The 20,637-nt window shown below is 32.6% G+C and overlaps 1 protein-coding gene across 1 annotated transcript; it reads right to left on the bottom strand.

The window, feature by feature from the left end:
• Positions 1-960: 960 nt before the first annotated feature.
• On the bottom strand, positions 961-18,316 carry zgc:123238. Its single transcript, NM_001037112.2, is given in 7 exon segments — positions 961-2,755; positions 3,119-3,177; positions 4,708-4,874; positions 9,128-9,181; positions 9,267-9,375; positions 12,140-12,241; positions 18,098-18,316. Coding segments are annotated over 7 exon segments (756 nt in total). The 5' UTR covers positions 18,155-18,316; the 3' UTR covers positions 961-2,547.
• Positions 18,317-20,637: the final 2,321 nt, after the last annotated feature.

Here is a 20,637-nt window from a genome sequence, read left to right as displayed (position 1 = left end):
TGTCGTTGTCCTGAATTTTTTGTGTAAAAAAGGAAAGTGTGTCAAATGGTAAGTGTTGTGGCATCTTGAAGACGATAAAATATATATATATATCCTATTAGGCTTTTATTGTATTTAGGCTGACAACTGCTGCAAATTTAATTTTTTGGACACAAAAGTGTTTGGGAAAGTTAATGCATTACAATATTGAACTATTCTCCTACAAAAGTACAGGGTCCATGCACATTTTTACTACTAAAATTCAATGACTTTTTCTATGATTTTTCTAAGACATTCAATTAAATTTTCATGACCTAATACTTCATGCAATTTCTACATATACATGGTAAAAACAATACATATTAATTTATTACAACGTATATTACATATAGTAAAATGCTATTTAGTTTTAATTTATATTTATTCATTTTCTTTTCGGCTTAGTCCTTTTATTAATCTGGGGTTGCCACAGCCGAGTGAACGTTGAAATGTTTACGCAGCGGGTGCCCTTCCAGCTGCAACCCATCACTGGAAAACACCAATCTGATCATTCATACTCGTGCATTACGGACAATTTTTAGCTTACCTAATTCACCTGTACCGCATGTCTTTGGACTTGTGGGGAAAACAAAGAACCCTGAGGAAACCCACAAGAACAGGGATAGACCATGCAAACTCCACACAGACATGCCCTCTGACCGAGTTGAGGCTCGAACAAGCGACCTTCTTGCTGAGGTGACAGCGCTACCCACTGCACCCTTTATAAACATCCTTATTGTAAATGTATACAAACAAAATTAAAATTAATATATTATTATTATGTAGCCAGCTATATAGTTATATATATATATATATTTGATTGTTATGATGATGTGAAAAGTATTAAAAACTAGGTTTGAGGAAAGCATTGCTTTAATACAAGACATTATTACATATTACATAGAGCTCTACAGTTCAGCCACAGAAGAGTCAGACACTTGATTAGATCAAGAAGATTTATAACACAGTGAAAGTCCACACTGACATATGTCTCTCAGTCATACATACATAGCAATACATAACTCAAACCACACTCTTTCTCATATCTACACACATATTTAAATAAACTACTGTAATTAAACTAAATTAAAATTGCACTTTAGTATTACCGACAATAGTCTAATCAATTGATTTTCTCCCACTTTTTGTTAGAATGATGTCCGGTGCATGATTCTATTTGAACACTTTAAGCTTAAGTTGCTTTAATGAAACAAACTGGTGTAACAGTTGGTTAGCACAGCTGCTTTTAAAAAACACAATTATATGGAGTCAATCTAGGGCCATATATACCTGCAAAATAACAGAAAGTTTGGCAAACTAAAAAAAAAAAAAAAAAAAAAAAAGTATTGAGCCAAAATAAATAAATAAATAAATAAATGCAAATCTCCAAAAATTTCAAAGCGAAAAATAATTAAAGAAATAAAAATTAATTTTGATAACAAAAATAAAGAACTGCAAAGGGAAAATTAAGTTTAAAAAAATAAAAATGAAATTTGAAAACAAAAAAAGAACTGCAAATAAAAATTAAGCAGTAAAAAAACTAAAATATAAGAAATGTAAAAAATGTAACTAATATATATATATATATATATATATATATATATATATATATATATATATATATATATATATATCTGCAAAACATTTTTTTATAACATTGCCTTTAAAAAACCTGTCCAGTTACAATACTCATTTTGATTGGCTTTTTAGTCAACTGTGAGTTTGCGATGCTGTTTTCACTTTGCACATTTCTGCGCTTTTCACTTAATGACCCTGCTTTGACAAGGGGGTGGAGTCAAGGGAACTTGGGTGTTTATAGCAGGCCACGGGCAGAACGCACAGAAAAGTGAAGTGCAATGTGAAAACAGCATGGCAAACTCACAGCTGACTAAAAAGCAAATCAGGATGAGCATTGCAATCGACTGGACGGGTTTGGTAAAGGTGTTGTAAAATACTTAGCAAATATTTTAGTTTTCATTTGCACTGCTTGATTTTTATTTGCAGCTCTTTTTTTGCACATTTCATTCAAGTAATTTTGGCTCTGTGATTTTTGGAGATTTGCATTTCTTTATTTTGCTCTTTTTGTTGGCAAAACTTTCTTTTATTTTGCAGGAATATTTGGCCCTAGATGGACTCCATACGTTTATGACTGATAAGCAATGGCAGTGAAAGTTTTATCATCTCAGTTAAACGGGGCGCTTTGTTTGTGCTCTTTGGCCAATAAAGATACAAAACTCTCCCAGTTCACATGAAAAGGCCTTTTACATAAAGAAAAGCTGCTAAACAGTGGCTTTGACTTTCAGCACAAGAAAACAGCATCTTCCTGTAAACTCTGACAGGAAAACATAACATGAGCAAACGCAATATTCTTGCATTGTTCTCAAAGCAGCAGCGCTGACATCAATCCCACAGATTTCATCACCTCTTCTGCCACATTTTTCACATTCTCAGAGTTATTCGAGGGCTTTTTTCAGCATCTCCCACTGTGTGGATGATGATTTTTCAGTCAAGATTTACTCACCCAGTGTCCTACAGCGTGCTCTCCAGTGTGTTGTAGTTGTCTTTGAAGTTCTTGAGCTCTAGAAAGTGTTTGGGCCTCTTGCTGCGCTGACCGCTGGACGGCAGGTAGGTGACCTGGATGGTGGAGGTGGACGATGGGCCGGGAGAGCTGGTCAGGTCTTTGGCTGCTGACTGGTGCTGCTGGTTCAGACTGCTGCTGTTGGAGTGACTCTTCACACTGGGAAGAAAAAATATGGAGTCAATCTAGGGCCATATATACTTGCAACATAAAAGAATGTTTTGCAAACAAAAAATAAAGTATTTAGAAAAAATTGTAAAATAATAAAAAATAAAAATCGCAAAGGGACAATTGAGGACAATTGGAAAGGGACAATTGAGTTTTGAGAAACTCAAACTGCAAATAAAAATCAAGTAGTGCAAAAAAAAAAAAAAGGATATTTACAATTTGTTTTTAAATATTAATATATTTGCTGAATATTTTTTTTCCAGTATTGCCATTACAAAACTTCTCAAGTCAGTTGCAAGTGAAAAAAGTGAACGTTTGACACATGAACAGAAAACGGTGGACTGCAGAACTTACAGAGCAGCCAGTTCAGTCAGATCTTGTTTATACTTCACAAACTCTGCTTCACCAAACACCTGCAGGACAGAGAACACAAGGATATTCAATGTGTATTGTGTGTTGCGGCGCCCTCTGTTGGACAAAACTGTTAAACGCATGAAGGAAATTAAAAACTGCATTTCAAAAAAGGCACAATTTGAACAAAAAAAATCAAGAAATATTATTATTGAAATATGTAATTTATATACAACCTATTCAAATATGTTATATATTTTGCTGACTTATGTATTTAAATGATCCCAAATCTTTAGAAGAATGTTCAAATCAAAAGAAATAAGCAATTTAAACTATTTTTTGACTGGATTTTTAATTGCATAACAAGAACAATAACAGACAAAAAAATTGAGGAATACAGTGCTTACATTTTTTCCACATCAAAAGGAACAAAACAATAGACAATAAAAAACAAAACATAAATAAATTGACGGGATATATATATTACAAGAAATTTGCATTAGACAATGATTCCAAAATTGCATACATCCATAGAACTTTTTTATTTTTAATGTCTTTTAGAGTTTTGTTATAATGCTTAAGATCAATTTTAAACAAATATATGTTAGGTTTATCATTGGATCATTTTTGTTTGTGTACATGGTACTTCACAAATATAATCATTAAATTAATAAACTCAATTTGCTCCAAAGTTTTACTATTATTATTGTATGTCAAAAAAATATCTTTACAAGAAACTGATTTTTTTATTTTGTAAGATTAAATATAAGATATTCAACATCAAACCAAAACATTTGGGTATATGTGCTTTCAAAAAACAGGTGTTTTGTTGATTCCTCCTCTTATTCACAAAAAGTGCACACAGAATCCATGTCTCTAAAATTTTTTTTTAACAATTTGTTTCATTGGACAAATTAAATGAATTAGTTTATATGTCACTTCTTTAAATTTATTGGCGAGACATTGACTAGGTAAGTTCCAAACTTTTTTCCATTCAATCTGCTCAAATCAGAAATTCCAAAAAGGTTTGCATTTAGGCAACAATGTGGTTCTGCAAAACCTTTTAATGTAAAGGTTATTAAACATATTGTCTATAATTTTTACACCAATAAGCAATTTAAACTAGTGACACAGACCACCATGCTAATGACGTCACATACACCCTCGATTTCTGGTTAGGTTTTATAAATCAAAATACAAACTTTTATTTTGGATGAGATCAATTGTTTGACAGCACAAAAATCTGAAGGTTTTTTATTCTAATTTTTTTAATGATTATTTTTTTATATAAAAATTTAAACAACAAAACTAATATTCTTAATTGTTTTTGTTTGTCTTCTTTTAAATGTTAAACCAAGAAGCTTCCCATCACATAGTACACCAAAAATTAGATCGATTTTTCTCCTCCACTATCCTACTTTCGTAGGGACTGTAGGAATTAACTAAAATTAATTCTCTGACTAACTAGTGTGTAACGCTATTTTAAATAAGCTTTTTTTTTAAATACGTTTTTACTAGTATTGGGGGCTTGTCGAATGTTAATTTTAGGACCTTAAACTAATTTCAAGCCATAGACTGAGATTCAGACTGACCCCAGTGCCGTGTCGAGCATTGTCATAACCCTCCAGCAAGCGATCCAGAAGTGCACTATGATTGAACTTGACCAGAGAGTGAGAGATTCGCAGATCCATCAGCCACTTCTTGTACTGGCGGCCCGTCAGAGCACTCGCACTGCGAGACATGTCCAGAACCGGAAGATCTAAAGGCAAAACACAAGCAGATCACATCAGGCTGAACCCATAGGTGTACAGTTGTACTGTAGGTGTACTGTGTAGGTGTACAGATCTGTTTCACAAGATTAGCACATAATTATTTTTCTGAAGCAAAACCAGAAGTATACAATAGTTCATAACAGTTCCATTAAAATCATGTCTTAGGTCAGATTTAGTATGAGGTGTTTTGTGGATTTTTTCCACATTAGTGGTTGCACTGCCAAAACAATCTGATCAAAGGCAACTTCTTTCACAGTCTAATCTAGGGCTGCACGATACATCATTAATATATATATATACACACACACACTGACATATATACATATATACATATACATACATATGTACATATATATATATATATATATATATATATATATATATATATATACACAGTTGAAGTCGGAATTATTAGCCCCCTTTAGATTTTTTTTTCTTTTGTTTTATATTTCCCAAATGATGTTTAACAGAGCAAGAAAATTTTCACAGTATGTCTGATAATATTTTTTCTTCTGGAGAAAGTCTTATTTGTTTTATTTCGGCTAGAATAAAAGCAGTTTTTAATTTTTAAAAAAACTATTTTGGGACAAAATTATTAGCCCCTTTAAGCTAATTTTTTTTTTTTCTGATAGTCTACAGAAGAAACCACCATTATACAATAAATTGCCTAATTACCCTAACCTGCCTAGTTCACCTTATTAACCTTGTTAAGCCTTTAAATGTTACTTTAAGCTGTACAGAAGTGTCTTGAAAAATATCTAGTCAAATATTATTTACTGTCATCATGACAAAGATAAAATAAATCAGTTATTAGAAATAGGTTTATAAAATTATTATGCTTAGAAATGTGCTGAAACAATCTTCCCTCCATTAAACAGAAATTGGGGAAAAAAATAAACAGGGGTGCTAATAAGTCAGGGGGGCTAATAATTCTGACTTCAACTGTATGTATATATATATATATATATATATATATATATATATATATATATATATATATATATATATATATATATATATATATTATGGGTGGAGCCAAACCCGAATACGGTATTCGGATAAGCACAAATAGCGTGTTTTTATGAAAACTTATTTAGAACAAATACTTTAAAAAATTATTTGTTCGGGAACAAGAAAAACATTATATCAAAAAGCTGCGTTTACTTATGAGACCGCAGTGCATGCCCACATGAGTGAGTGAGTGAGTGAGTGAGTGAGTGAGTGAGAAATTCAGGAGTCGGGGGGCAGGGTGGGGCCAGGGTAAAAGGTTACTGGCGCAGGCTGCTGCTCCACACAGCAACAGAGAAGACTTGGCAGAGCGAAAAATACTGCATTACTATTTTTGTTTCATCATACTAAAATTACACGTAACAGAAGTTCACTCAAAAGTGAAAGTTCTTTCTGTCATTAATTACTAACACTCCCGTCATTCCTACTACTTTCAGAACATACATTTTGATATTTTACCATATGAAAATGCAATGCAGTTATGAAAATTGTAAAATTAAAGCAATAGAGCAGAGATCTGGTCCCCGCGTCATGTCAGGGTGCACCTGTAAACCTTTAAAACACAACTGACCACGGCAGTGACGCGGTTGTCACAGCCCTAGTCTTAAGTATACATAGATATATACACTAGATATCGCATAGGAACCCTGAGTATGCGTCAATAATGTCTCCACATTGGTACAGTGCTCCCAGGACAAATGTCATTCAACCGCACTAGTCAAAACAGTGTTATTACGTAAAGATGCTGGACTTTATCGCTGTCTACAGGTGTAGTACAAACAAGCAAACAAAGAAAACAAAGCACAAAGGCAGAACATTTCATAGGTAAGATTAAGTTTTTTTGCGTTTTTGTATGTTCTGAACTTTTGTGCTAATCAGATAACGTTATTGATGATAACAGTCACTTACTGCATTCACCATAAGGCAAAGTAGCTCCAACTCGCACTAAACACACGGCTTATGCTAGTTTTGTTGAATAAAATCAGCAAACAATGCAAAAGAAATATGACAACGAGATGCTGCGCTGCCAGAAACTTGTATTATTGTCGGCTAGTGAGAGAGTCGTTCACAAACTAATCGCTCCCTCCGTCAGTATGAGAAGTGAAAGCAGGAGAGGAGGTGTGTTTCAGGACATGATTAAATCAAATTTTACAGAGAGGGTGAATAGTACATTTCTGTACACACAAACACAAGCTTTTTTGTAAGGAATGCCCATGCAGTCACTGATCCATCAATGTAGAAAAGTGATGTAAAATTATAATTTGTGTAATTAGAAAAAAATAAAATACATACTAACATCCAGGAAAACTCACGATCATAGATATATGTGTACATCTCTGGCTTTGGATGGCCACAGTCCTCCACTGTACCTTGGTCCCGCATTCATTTCAAAGGAGCGCTACCCTGTACCAAGATGGTGGCGCTATTGACGCATTCCGTCCAATAAACAACAATAGGCCAGGCAACATCTAATGTATATATCTATGTTAAGTATATATATATATATATATATATATATATATATATATATATATATATATATATATATATATATATATATATATATATATATATATATATATATATATATATATATATATATATATATATATCACAATATATATATATATATATATATCGCAATATATATTGCAGGGAAAAAACATCGCAATGTCAATTTTTTTCCAATATTGTGCAGCCCTAGTCTAATCTCACAAGTGGTCAAATACATTCAAACAGTCACAAACTGTCACCTACTTCTAAAATACTAAGTTGTTTCAGCGCAAATGTAGGGAAAAAAATACAAACCTATCCATTAGGCTAAATTTTTTTACTTAAAATGTCAATTCTTAAACATCACAGCACATTGTTGAAGCACACGAGGATTTAAACATTGCAGTTTAAACTAATCACGTTATGGAATATCAGGGGGCACATGAAAAAGTTTATGACCACTTAAGGGTGAGCAAATGTTGAGTACATAAAAAATTTTGGTTTAACTGTCCCTTTAATAGCAGGTGTTTCAGGCCGTTATCCAACACCGGACAGAAAGTTGATTCTGTATAGGGCCTGCTATTGTGTGGATGGACAAATAAGAAAGAAAATTTCCACCAATGAGAAAACAGCAGGAAATAGAACTATAAAAAACACTTTCATTTCCCACTTTTTACAAGTCGTAGTGGTCTCAGATGTCGCTGGTGTGAGTTCCCCAATAATTAGGAAAATCCTTTAGCTTATGGTTCTCTTTTCTGTTTTAGTAACTACATTAGTTAAAATGTATGTGGCCAGTTCGATTCTATTAAACTAAATTCTGAAATAAATGTTTAATAAATATGTATGAAGTGTTTATTAAATACTGGATAACATGCTGCAATTTATAAAGATTACATTAACTGTTAAGTAAACTATATGCATGCGTGTTCAATTAAATCTTTGATGATTATGATTGAAATAATAAACAGTTATTTACTACTTTTTACTACACTGTTTATCAAATAAATACTTAAAAATTAAATACTAAAGATATTTGTTAACATTTGTTAACAGAAATAACATAATAGCATTTAAAACTGGAACAGAAACAGAAACTTACATTTTTGCCTCTAAAAGTAGATTAAACAGAAAAATTAAATCTAAATAAGTGCCAAAAAATAACAAGGGTGACTATAGTAAAACAATAATAATAATTATATTAATTCATTCATTCATTCATTTTCTTTTCAGCTTAGTCCCTTTAATCTGGGGTCACAACATCAGAATGAACCTCCAACTTTATCCACCATGTGTTTTATGCAATGGATGGTCTTCCAGCTGCAACCCATCACTGGGAAACACCCATGAACTCCTATTCACACATACACTATAGACAATTTAGCTTATTCAATTAACCTATACATGTCTTTGGACTTGTGAGGGAAACTGGAGCATCCGCAAGGAAACCCACATGAACATGGGGAGAACTTGCAAACTCCACACAGAAATGCCAACTGACCCAGCTGAGGCTACTTATTATATAATTGGTTAATAGTTTAGCTAATACCCCTTAGCCAATCACACCAAAATATTAGATCAAAACTAAATTTTTAACAAAAATATTAAACTAAAACTAAAAACTTAAGTGAAAAATGTAATAAGCTTAAATTTCACAGAAAATAAAATACATACACAAATCAAACAGAACGAGCTTGAAATGTGTGATGTTGATCTGCAGAGAGGCAGAAGAAAGTCTTACCAGAGTCTCTGATGGCATCTAAAGTTTGCATTCTGTAGAGATAATTATAACAACCTGCACAAACACAAACACAGATGTATGTTCACTTCTGCCACACTGTTCATAGGGAAAAGCTGAAAGGGTCTTTATTTCCTCTCACCAATTTGGCCCTGATGCCTCAGTCGGTCGTCATCTTTTGAGAGCAGACTTGGTTCATAGCGAACGTCATTCACTTTAGACAAACACAAATCGATCTCTTCTCTCAGGTCCTGTGAGACATGCAGTTTTGCTTCAGTGCATTATAAATTAGTATGCTCAAAATGAATAAAGGTAACATAAATAAATGTACAAACAAAAGATATTGATGTTTATTTTGAATGCCATACCAGCGATGTACTTATTTTCAAACTTTGACCATTTATTACCTTCATTGGAGGATATTTGTTGCAAAGAAAGAAATGATCTATAGGCACAGAAACACACTTACCGGCCACTTTATTAGGTACACTCGATAAACTGCTTATAATCGAAATTATCTTATCAGCCAATCACATGACAGCAACTTGCAAAGATGTGGTTAACATGATCTGCTGAATTCAAACTTTTCATGCGTTCAAGTCATGACTGATAATTCATATTTACGAGTTGAAAAGTTGCTATTAGGAGTGGGAAACTTGACATTTTCTTTAACCTCAGAGTTCAAGAGTTAGATCAGTCTTAATGAAACTCACTGATCTATAATAGAGAATTATATATCTTATTATATATAGTTTAGTAGGCAGAATTCATGGATGCAAAGTAAACTCTTGTTGGTTGAGCACTTTGCTGAACATGTACCTCAAAAAATGTAAGCAGGCAAAAGAGGCTCCAACCTGGTCATAGCACAGTATACCTGTTAGTGGTGTAATAGATCAAAAATCTCATGGTTCGGATCACATTATGTTTTTTAGTTGCAGATTTGATCGTTTTTCGGATCAGCCTAAAAGAAGAGGAGACAAATGCAATTTGCTTTCAATTTTTTATAAAAACAGCACTGCAAGAAATTTTTGGCTTTATATAAAAAAATGAAGAAACAATCAGCTGAATAATAATAAATATTTAAAACCCATATTTATTTTTAGTCTCATTTTAAATAAATGATTCAGTTATTTCATCATAAATCAATGTTTCATTGCTACGATAGATCATTTTTGAAAAATTATTCAGTGGCATATTTTTGATGGCTGGTTCTCGCCACCTATTGGTTAAATTATGTCATTTCTGCTTACCACTTACATTTTTGAGCATATGACGGTGATTTTTATCTTTACCATAAACATCAGTGGTTTTATCTAAACTATAACCTTTTATCCCAGTACTTCTGTGTTATTTGACTGTTTGTTACTAATAAATAATAAAATAATTAATAAACATATGCAAAGCACCATCATTTATCATTTATGTTGCGTGCGTGTTGAGATTCCAATCTTTTAATGAATCAACGTGCAGCTTACACTGAATGCATTAATGCAGGCTAAACAAGTAGTGACAGAGAAAACACCTGTAACCTAAAAAAGCCACCACATCCTAATAACCTTCCACAACATCTTCCCGTCATCATTACATTTTAACAAGGCTTAAATGCTTTCATACATTGGATTTGAATGACGCAAGAGGCTATCGTTACAAATTTAAGATTAATCTGCAAGTAAAAAAATTTATTCATGCACTGGTCACGTGTGTTCCGAACCGTGGGTTGTGATCCGTACGAATCATGAATCTACCATGATCCATTACACTACTAATAGCTGTATATAATAATGTGCCTGCTGGAGTGCATATTAAGGTTGCACAATATTGAAATATCTGATATTGTGATATTATAGGTTTCTGCAATAAATATAGCGATATGAATACATTTTCACAGTGACAGTACAGTATTCAGGTACAGAAATTGAATAATCTCAATGCAATAAATGCTTTTCTTACTTGGCTCCGTCTCATTTCTAGTCCAAATATCTAAAAATGCTTAGATCAAGTAAAAATATTGTTTTGTTTTTTTAACTGAAGGATTCAGATTTCTACCTTCCAATCCATCCAAGGATGGATCATCGTTTATCCTTTTCTCATCAACCAGTTTCCCATAATTTTTTATTAAAGATGATTATTAAATATTGAATAAAGTTAACACATTGCATAATATAAGAATGTTCAGTGCATTTGCCTGTCTCTTTGTAACTATTTTCAGGAGCCACCAAACTAGGTCAAAGGTCACAGAGACCTTGAGTAGAACTGAAGGGCTGAGGACTGGAAACAACTGTTTCTATTGTTATTTCTATGAGTTAATACAATCTAAAATGGCTAGTGATTTTGCTATTTTAACAGTTTATTCTTTTAAAGTGATTCTACTTTTTATTCAAAATAGACTTCCATCCAGGAATTGAGTTTGACATCCCTGGTCTAGTGGATGTCTGACATTTACATGCTTGAGATATTTACAAGGAAATTTCCTAGTCTATCGAAGTTTTACCCAATCAGGTTAGAACACCTTTATGTAAGACGCAGTTAATGATGTTATGTGAGAATAAAACTGTTATTGATTGGTGATTGTAAGCAGAATGGCCTAGAAACTCATAGCGAGTGTTGAAGCTGGCTTCTGCTGATGAAACTGCAAATTATCTTCAGTAAACTTGATTTATTTATTTAAATCTCTGACTCCGGCTCTCCTTCATCTGACAGACTGCACATGCTTTGGGTTAAAACTGTAAATAATACCTACATAACTTAAGAAAAAATAAGTCAAAAGTAAAAGTTTTAATTAAAACAAGCGCCAGTGGGGTAAGTAAAATAATGTTGTTTTCACTTTATTTTGCATAAATCATTAAATCATAATTTATAGCATAACTATTATTCAGACTCAACATTGCACGTCTTGTGATGAGACTACTGCGGGTGCGCACATTGCGATATTGATGCTGAAATGATACGTTGTGCAGTCGTAGTGCATGCATATAAAAATAAACTGCTTTTGATGTCAGGAGGAGCTGTTCATACCTTTGGTGCATTGTGACCCAGCGGGACATGTGGTCCTCTGCGAGACTTCATAGCGAAGCGCATAATCTGCCTTTTCATAAAAATGAACAGCAGCACAAACACCTGCATATTGACAGAAGGCTTTAATCAACACATTTGAAATGCCAGACACAGACATCATAAGCTCTGCTTTATCTGAGCTGGTATTTTAAGCAGATAGAGAGACAGTATTTGTAAGCATGACAGTAGTTCCCATTTACAGCTATATGAAAAAAATGGGGAAACTAGGGCTGTGCGATTTAAAGAAAAAAAAAATCGAATTGCGATTTTTTTGACAGATATTGCGATTTCCATTTGATTTGCGATTTAATTTTGTAGTCAAGCTTCAGCTCAATAATCTGTATCATAGCTTCTTACTGCTAAAATGCAGTGAGTGTAAGTTAAACAAGGAATCGAAAAAATATTAACGTAAACATTTATTCAAATTTGTTTTTAAATATTCAGAAATGAAACACTCATTTTTCTCTACAGGAAACAGTAAACACAAATAAAATGACTGTAATGGAAATTCCTTTTTAGATGAGCTTTATATGTTAGAAACTTGTCTAAGACTCATTTTTACATGTGTGTGTATCTGTGTTCTCCATATGTTCATCATAAAACCTATGTGTACATTTTTATAGATAACTATATTTCTTTAGGTGAAAGCTTTTTCATTATCCTAAGAAGGATGTGTGGTTGTTATGAGCAAATCGCACGAACAGCAGAAGACGCCTGACGTAATTGTAGATGAGGCCTTATTGGGAGTTGACCTCGTAAGCAGTACAAACTAGATAAAAAGGGGAACACACTTTGCTTTAGTATCTCACTCTGCAGAAACTGTTGTTGCTGTATGACGGTGATCTTCTTTATAAAGAATAAAACTTGTAAAAGACATCCCGGGTAAGACTTTGTTTCTTGACCACTGAGAGAGCCTCCTTAGAGAAAATACTACAATGACCTTACCTTTCTGTAAACAAGTTCAACTCAAATTAGGGAGACAGTGTAGCTTATTATAAAAACAAAATAATAATAATTATAAAAACACAGAACACTCCGCAAACTACCATGGCTGAAAGAACTCTAAAATTGTACTTTGCTGTTGCTAGCTACTAGATTGAGTGTCACTGGCATTACTTTCAGTTGACTTTTTAGCAAGACGCTCACTCAATTGGCTAGTAAGACTATTACACAGATGGCAGTCATGCATTTGCTCTGGGCAGGGGAAATTTAATAATACAAATATATTTCATATCACAGCCGCTTGTGATCATCTAATCGCAACTTTTTAAATCTCGATTGCAATTCGATTAATCGCACAGCCCTAGAGGAAACCACTTGAAAAATGTTCTGTTCTCTGTATTTAATGGATTTGTTAAATATGGGTTTGATTAAAATGCCATTACTGTTTTTTTTTTTCTTTCTAAAAAATCTAAATTAACAAAAAATAATATTTCATGATAATTCGTTCCTGTTTCATGAAAAATGAAACTGATTAAAATGTTAAAAAACTACAACTATTGTTTTCACTTGAAATTACAAAAATATGGGTTATTCCACCAAATATTGATTTAAACAGCAAAATATTGGGATATTGATTTCTAAAAACAAGCAAACATATTTGAAAACATAGCACTAGTTTTATTAGTTTGATAATTGCCAATTATAGGTAAGAAACGTTTTAAATAATGAAAAAAAAAGAAATAATTGAAAAAAAAAACATTTACAGAATAAAACAAAACAAAAGTTACTCAAATAAATAACCACTTAGAATTTAAAGAAACTGAGAATCTTCAAGCTGCCTCTTGATTTTTTTCATAGCTGATGTCAGTTTTTAAATGGGAAACTCAAAATACTTACAAAATTTAAACTTGATTTCACAAAGAAAAATATTATTATTATTGTAGGTAAAGCACGGTTATTGAAGTTAAACCACGGTAACCACCACAAATCAGCCATGCTTGGCTATACTGGTCATAATTTACCATAGTATTTTTAGTAAAACTGAGTTATATAAATGTTAATCAATGCAACGTTCACTATACTTTCACTAATAGAGATAAGGTTGGTTTTATATTCACACTTTCAGAATTTGTCTTTAATAATATTATTTCAGAAAAGTATTCTTTGCTAATGGTAAACAGTGAACTCATCTTAGCAGCCAATGTCTATAAAGCACAACATTTTTCAGTCACATACATATTTGTAGATTTTTCAAGATTTCAGAGCGAAAGAATATTCAAAGTAAGTTACCTTGGTCAACAATATAGGGAACAAGCTACAAGTTGTCACTGAACAAATGTGCAAATATAAAACCAACTTTACTGCAATCTATACTACAGTAAAATCGTTATGAAAAGGAGACGCTAAAATGTTTAACGTGAAAAAAGCTTAACGTGGTTTGATGTACCTAACATCATCCAGAGAAACCCTCATTTTTTGTCAATCTGTGCTTGTAATTAACCCTAACTACTGTAAAAAGAACCAGTCCCAATTCCAAAGATGAAGTGAAAAACATCACGTTAAGCATTTTCTCCCCATTGAAGTCTAGGAAAAAGAGGAAAAAGACTAACGTGGCTTAACAAAAAGCAACAAAAAAAAAAACAATTTCTATCAAATTTCACTTGTGATTAACCCTAACTTTGATTTTATAAACAGCCTTTTTAACATTTGGTTTCCCTCCGTTGTTGTGAAGTTACGTTAAGCCTTTCCTTATTATAGACTTCCATAGGAGAGAAAACACCTAATGAGATATTGTTCACTTTATCTTTAGTAAATCTTTATCTTTAGTAACTAAAATTTAGTTAGGGCCCGTTCTTTTGATAATAGTTAGTGTTAATCACAAGTAAATTTTGTCAGAAATTTGGGCTTTCCTGGTCAGTGTTAGGGTACGTTAAGCTGTTTCCTTATAATGGAATTCCATGGTGAGAATGCTGTAACGGATAACAAATGTCATGGTTCGGATCCCACTACGGTTTTTGAGTCATGGATTGGACCATTTTACAGAATAGCAAAAAAAGGGAGGAGACAAATTTCATTTGCTTTCCAGTTATACAAAAATATTACAGCAAAAACTATTAGTTTTAACAAACAGAACTTAGAACCTGTAGTTTTAATAAAAATTAAAAAGGAAAGTATTTAATACAGAAAATTATCTTTGCTGATAGTGTTAAATATAAGAATCTAACATCTTGTACAACATATAATATTTATTTTAAATTAATAATTCAACAATTCGCACATAAAACTTGATGTTTCATTATAGGTGTATCATTTCTGAAAACCTATTCAGAGACATAGGCTGTTTCTCAATTCCAAGAACGCAGTGAATGGACTTGCGTTCTTGTGGAGACCGGTCTTGCCAGGTGTCCTCGGAAGAACGAACTCGGAAGGCCGCAAGAACAGAGAACGCGTCCTCTGTGAAATGAGATGCTACGTTCTTCCTGATGGTCACGTGACCCTCACGGGTTTTTAATGGAAAATTATTTAAACATTACAGCATTCATATAACTATTTATTGCATTTTCTCTTTTCAAAACATATACTATGCTTAAAAACATTATAAATATGCATTTTTACAATATAAATAAAACAGATTTTTATCAGAATTTCTGCAAACAAACAGCCTTAGGCCCAATCCCGATCCTATTTTTGTACCCCTACCCCTTCCCCTTAGCCCTTCCAACCGAGGGTTAAGGGGAAGGGCTTCAAAATTTACCCCTAAGAATTTGGACAGCACTAAATCACCTGCACACGTCATCATATGTCCTTGCAATCTCTTGCTTCATGCGAGTTCAGATGATGGCGACTACTGTAGTGATTCCAGTTGAGTTAATTTTTTGTATTTATCTTTAGGAAATCACTGAAGCCATGCATTAAGCACAGTGGCCATATTCATTAATTTAAACACACCAAAAACAGCATTAAAATTATAGCAGACACTGTAAAAAGCCCATTCCCAGTCACTAGACTTTTCTGACAGGGTATTTCAGTGTCATTGAGTGTCAGAATGTTGTGGGACTGCTGTACAGAAGTTATTATTAGGAATTATAGATGGCGAAGTTTAGTGGTTTTTATTTTAGCGATTTTTTTTTTTGTGTTTATATCTGATAATCTATAAACTGTTCTCCCAGTACTTCTGTGTTATTTAATTGTTTGTAACTGAAAAAGTGTAAGAACTGAATCTCTCTCGATCAAACGCAGATTGGAACGCAGTGCTTAGAAAGATTAATAAACGCATGATGCGATCTCTCTGCTTATAAATGTTGGATTAACCTACAAGTCCAAAAAAGTAATTAACCCACATGTCACATAAGTTCCGAACCGTGAATTGTGATCCGTATGGATCACGGTTACATGTCTACTTAAAGTATTGTTGTTCACTATATAAACCAGAAGCTTGTTTTTTTTATTACAGCAGAAAGTGTTTATGCATATATTATTATAAACATTTGATTGTCTCAGAATGTTGTCAAGCTAAACCACATTAAGCTCTTATAATGGACTTCAATGGGGTTAAAATACTTAACGTCACATTGTTAACTTCATCCAAAAAAATTAGGGCTTTTGCTAGTAGTTAGTGCTAGTAGTTAGTGGTACAAGTAAAATGTCAAAGATTTTTGGTTTGCCCCACTTGTTGAGGTACATCAAACCATGTTAAGCTTTTTCCTTTTATAATTGACTTGAAGAGCATGGCGAAGCAGTGGCGCAGTAGGTAGTGCTGTTGCCTCACAGCAAGAATGCATTTCTCTGAGGAGTTTGCATGTTCTCCCTGCATTCGCGTGGGTTTCCTCCGGGTGCTCCGGTTTACCCCACAGTCCACAGACATGCTGCAGGTGAATTGGGTGGGCTAAATTGTCCATAGTGTTATGAGCGTATGAGGGTGACAGGCCCAGGCGACAGGCCGGCCGGAATGTGTAAAAAAGTCGTTATCATATGGACAAGTCTAAAATAGCTTGTTCCAAAGAGCCGACCCCGCAACCATATGGGACTAAGGCCAAAGAAGAAGAAGAAGAAGAAGAAGAAGAATGGACTTGAAGAGCATATCATAATTTTTCACTTACGAAAATTAGAGGACATTCTTTTGACAAAAATAAGAGAAAGGCTTTGTCTAGAGTAAAATTTTATAGAAATTGTATTTTCTTTACTTGTTTAGGTACATTAAGCCACGTTAAGCTTTTTCCTTATAATAGACTTCAATGAGGAGAAAACGTTTAACATGATGTTCCTCACTTTATCTATGGAATTGGGACTGGTTCTTTTTACAGTAGTTAGGGTTAATTACAAGCACAGTTTGACAGAAATTTGGGTTTCTCTGGTACTGGAGTAAAGTTGGTTTTATATTCGCACATTCAGAGTTTCTCCTTAATAATATAATATCAGAAATGTATTCTTTGCTAATTCTAAATAAGGAAATCATATTAACAGTCAATGACTATACATTGTTCACACTCTCAGTCTATTAAATAGTGCTAATGTTGTTTTAAAGTCATACTTTGATGCGATTTCATATCGAATATTCAAAGTCAAACAATATAGGGGGCGTTAAAATGAACGAATATGCGAATATAAAACCAACTTTACCTCAATTTACCTCTGGTCTAGGTACATTACGCCACGTTAAGTTTTTTTATTCAATTTCAATTCATTTCATCTTCACTTCCATAGCGCTTTTACAAAGTAGATTGTGACAAAGCAGCTTCACATAGAAGATGATTCAGGTTGAGCATTTTAAAATGTCCCCAAAAAATACATTTGATTTTGAAACTACAACTTTAAAGCGGAAATGTCCTTTATCCGCACTCACTTGTGGAAGAAGAAATTACACTAAGAACTGATACATATTCCTTTGGCTGCACTAGTTGTGCTATTATTTTTAAAGTCAAATGTTTAATAGCAATAATTGAACAATTATTACACGTTATTCAGTTTGGTACTCACCAGGCAGCCGTAGGTCATAACAAGAACAACATTTACTCCCGAAAGATGCGTTCCCATTGTGTGGCTTTTTTTTAAATGTAATAAAAAGAAGCTAACGTTACTGCTCGTTACTGTTGATGAATTGTAAAATTAGGCTGGTTCTTATTCAGGTTGACAGAGGCATTTTCGGGAGAGTTTTTTTGTTGACATCTCGCCTGTGGTCTCTTCGTCGGGTGTTTTAATGGGAAAAAATCTTCCGCTTAACGTTACTTCTTTGTCGTCACCTGGTGGTCTGGCATAAATAGCGCAACCACATTAGAGACCACCAGTTTAAACCATCTCCAATCCATTTTATAAAACACTGGGTGTTATTCACTAAAAAAAACTAAGTCAGTAGGACTATATAGTAATAATCAATAGTAGTTGTAGTATAATAATAGTAATATCTAGGTCACGAGAATGCATGTTGCAAATCAGGTCAAATTTACTGTTTTATTTAAAAAATGTAAATATATATATATATATATATATATATATATATATATATATATATATATATATATATATATATATATATATATATATATATATATATATATATATATATATAATGGGAATCATATTAAAAATTACCTTTAAAGCCACAAAAGATATTTTGTTTACTTTCTGAATTAATTTATGTTTTTAACAGTCCAGAGTCCAGACCATCCAGACAGAGGTTTACTTGTTTGTTGAACTACATAGGGTTGAACTATAGTTGCATTCGTAATGTAAATCGTCGCACTCTTTACACTTTACTACCACCTACTGGAAGTTTTAGATTCTTATTTTGAGGATTATTTTCATTTTAAAAGTCTAAAAAACTCTAATCTTTAAAATAAACAGATACTTTACACACACAAACTAATTCTGTCATAATTAACACACTTCTGTGCAGTTAAATCTATATGAATTGCTTTGTATTAATTATTTTTTCTAAATGTTTTTTTTTCACATTTAACACAATGATGAATTGAAATCTTCTTTCGTGGTCAATTTTATAGTCATTAAACATGGACTTTTCTCAATCGTTTGTATTAATTAAATTCAGAATAACCAATATTAACATTTAAGTGGTCACTTATTTCCCCAGGGCTGTAGGTATTACATGTTGGATGAAATAATCCATGAATTTCCACCATGTGCTTAATTTTTACTACAAATATCTATTTTTGATTAAGGTAATTAATAAACATTTGACCTATAAATATTTAATTCTTAATGTCTGCAAGATTTAGTGCGTGTTATATAAATATTCCAAAGAGCTAAAAAGTAGCTTGCATTGTAGGTTTGTATATATATATATATATATATATATATATATATATATATATATATATATATATATATATATATATACACACATATATATATATATATATAGAGAGAGAGAGAGAGAGAGAGAGAGAGAGAGAGAGAGAGAGAGATATCTGGGTGGTTTTGATATAAATGCATTATTAAAATTAAATTGTTAATATTAGTTAGTGCCCTGTGTGAGTTCACATGATTTACTAATAAATACTGTAATAAATGAATTAGATCTTACCAGTTTTTTTTTGTTTTGTTTTCTACAGTGGATTACTGGCAACAGTCACTATAACAGAGCAGTAACAGCAACTAACTGGAAACTGTGTACAGTTAATTGCTGTACTGTAGTTCTATACTCACACACAGCATAATAGATACTGTATACACATTATTGGTAAATCATATATGGTAATTTATAGTTTTACTGAAATGAATCAGTATTCGTAACTGTTGTTAAAAACAGAAAGCAAATCAATTCTTCAGACAAATGTGTTTATTGTTTGGCAGCAAACAAAACAACAGAAAATGTCAAACAAATTAATCAAATCAGCAGATATGAATAAATGTTCTGATTACAATAAAACAAAGAGGTTAAATTAATGAACAACACATGCAGTGTATATAGGACTCATGTGCTGAAGTAGGGTGGGAACTCAACTGGAGTTTGACACTGAGTGTATACAGTGTTGGGGATAACGCATTACAAGTAATGCGAGTTACGTAATAAAATTACTTTTCTAAGTAACAAGTAATGCATTATTTAAAAAAATATTAATAATATTTGAGTTACTTTTTAAACATGTATTGCAAGTTACATTCACTTTTAAAAAATAAATTACTGAATTTAAATTAACGTTGAATCCCACACTCAAAGAAAGAATTTTCTCCCAGCAGAAACAAATAGAGACCAAGATGGCAGAGTCTCACATTTCTGTGCTGGAAGTTACCTAATTTTTCTGAACACATGGAAGACAAGTGAAATGCTCATTTTAGACAAAAAAATACAAAAGCATCAAACACATTGCTTTAAACTGTCATTAATCTGTATTTACAGCATATAGAGCTTTGGGCTCATGAAGTTGTCAGAAGACAACATTATCCTACAATATTATTTAATGTGATTTTTTTATGGTAAATAAAGGTTATATGTAGTGTTGTTAATTGCAAAAAAAAAAAAATAGTTCTGAAAGAGATCAAGCCTCAATAAAAGTAAC

The sequence above is a fragment of the Danio rerio genome, chromosome 16, assembly GCF_049306965.1.
Source record: "Danio rerio strain Tuebingen ecotype United States chromosome 16, GRCz12tu, whole genome shotgun sequence".
NCBI lineage: Eukaryota > Metazoa > Chordata > Actinopteri > Cypriniformes > Danionidae > Danio > Danio rerio.
This window is presented reverse-complemented; position numbering and strand designations above follow the sequence as displayed.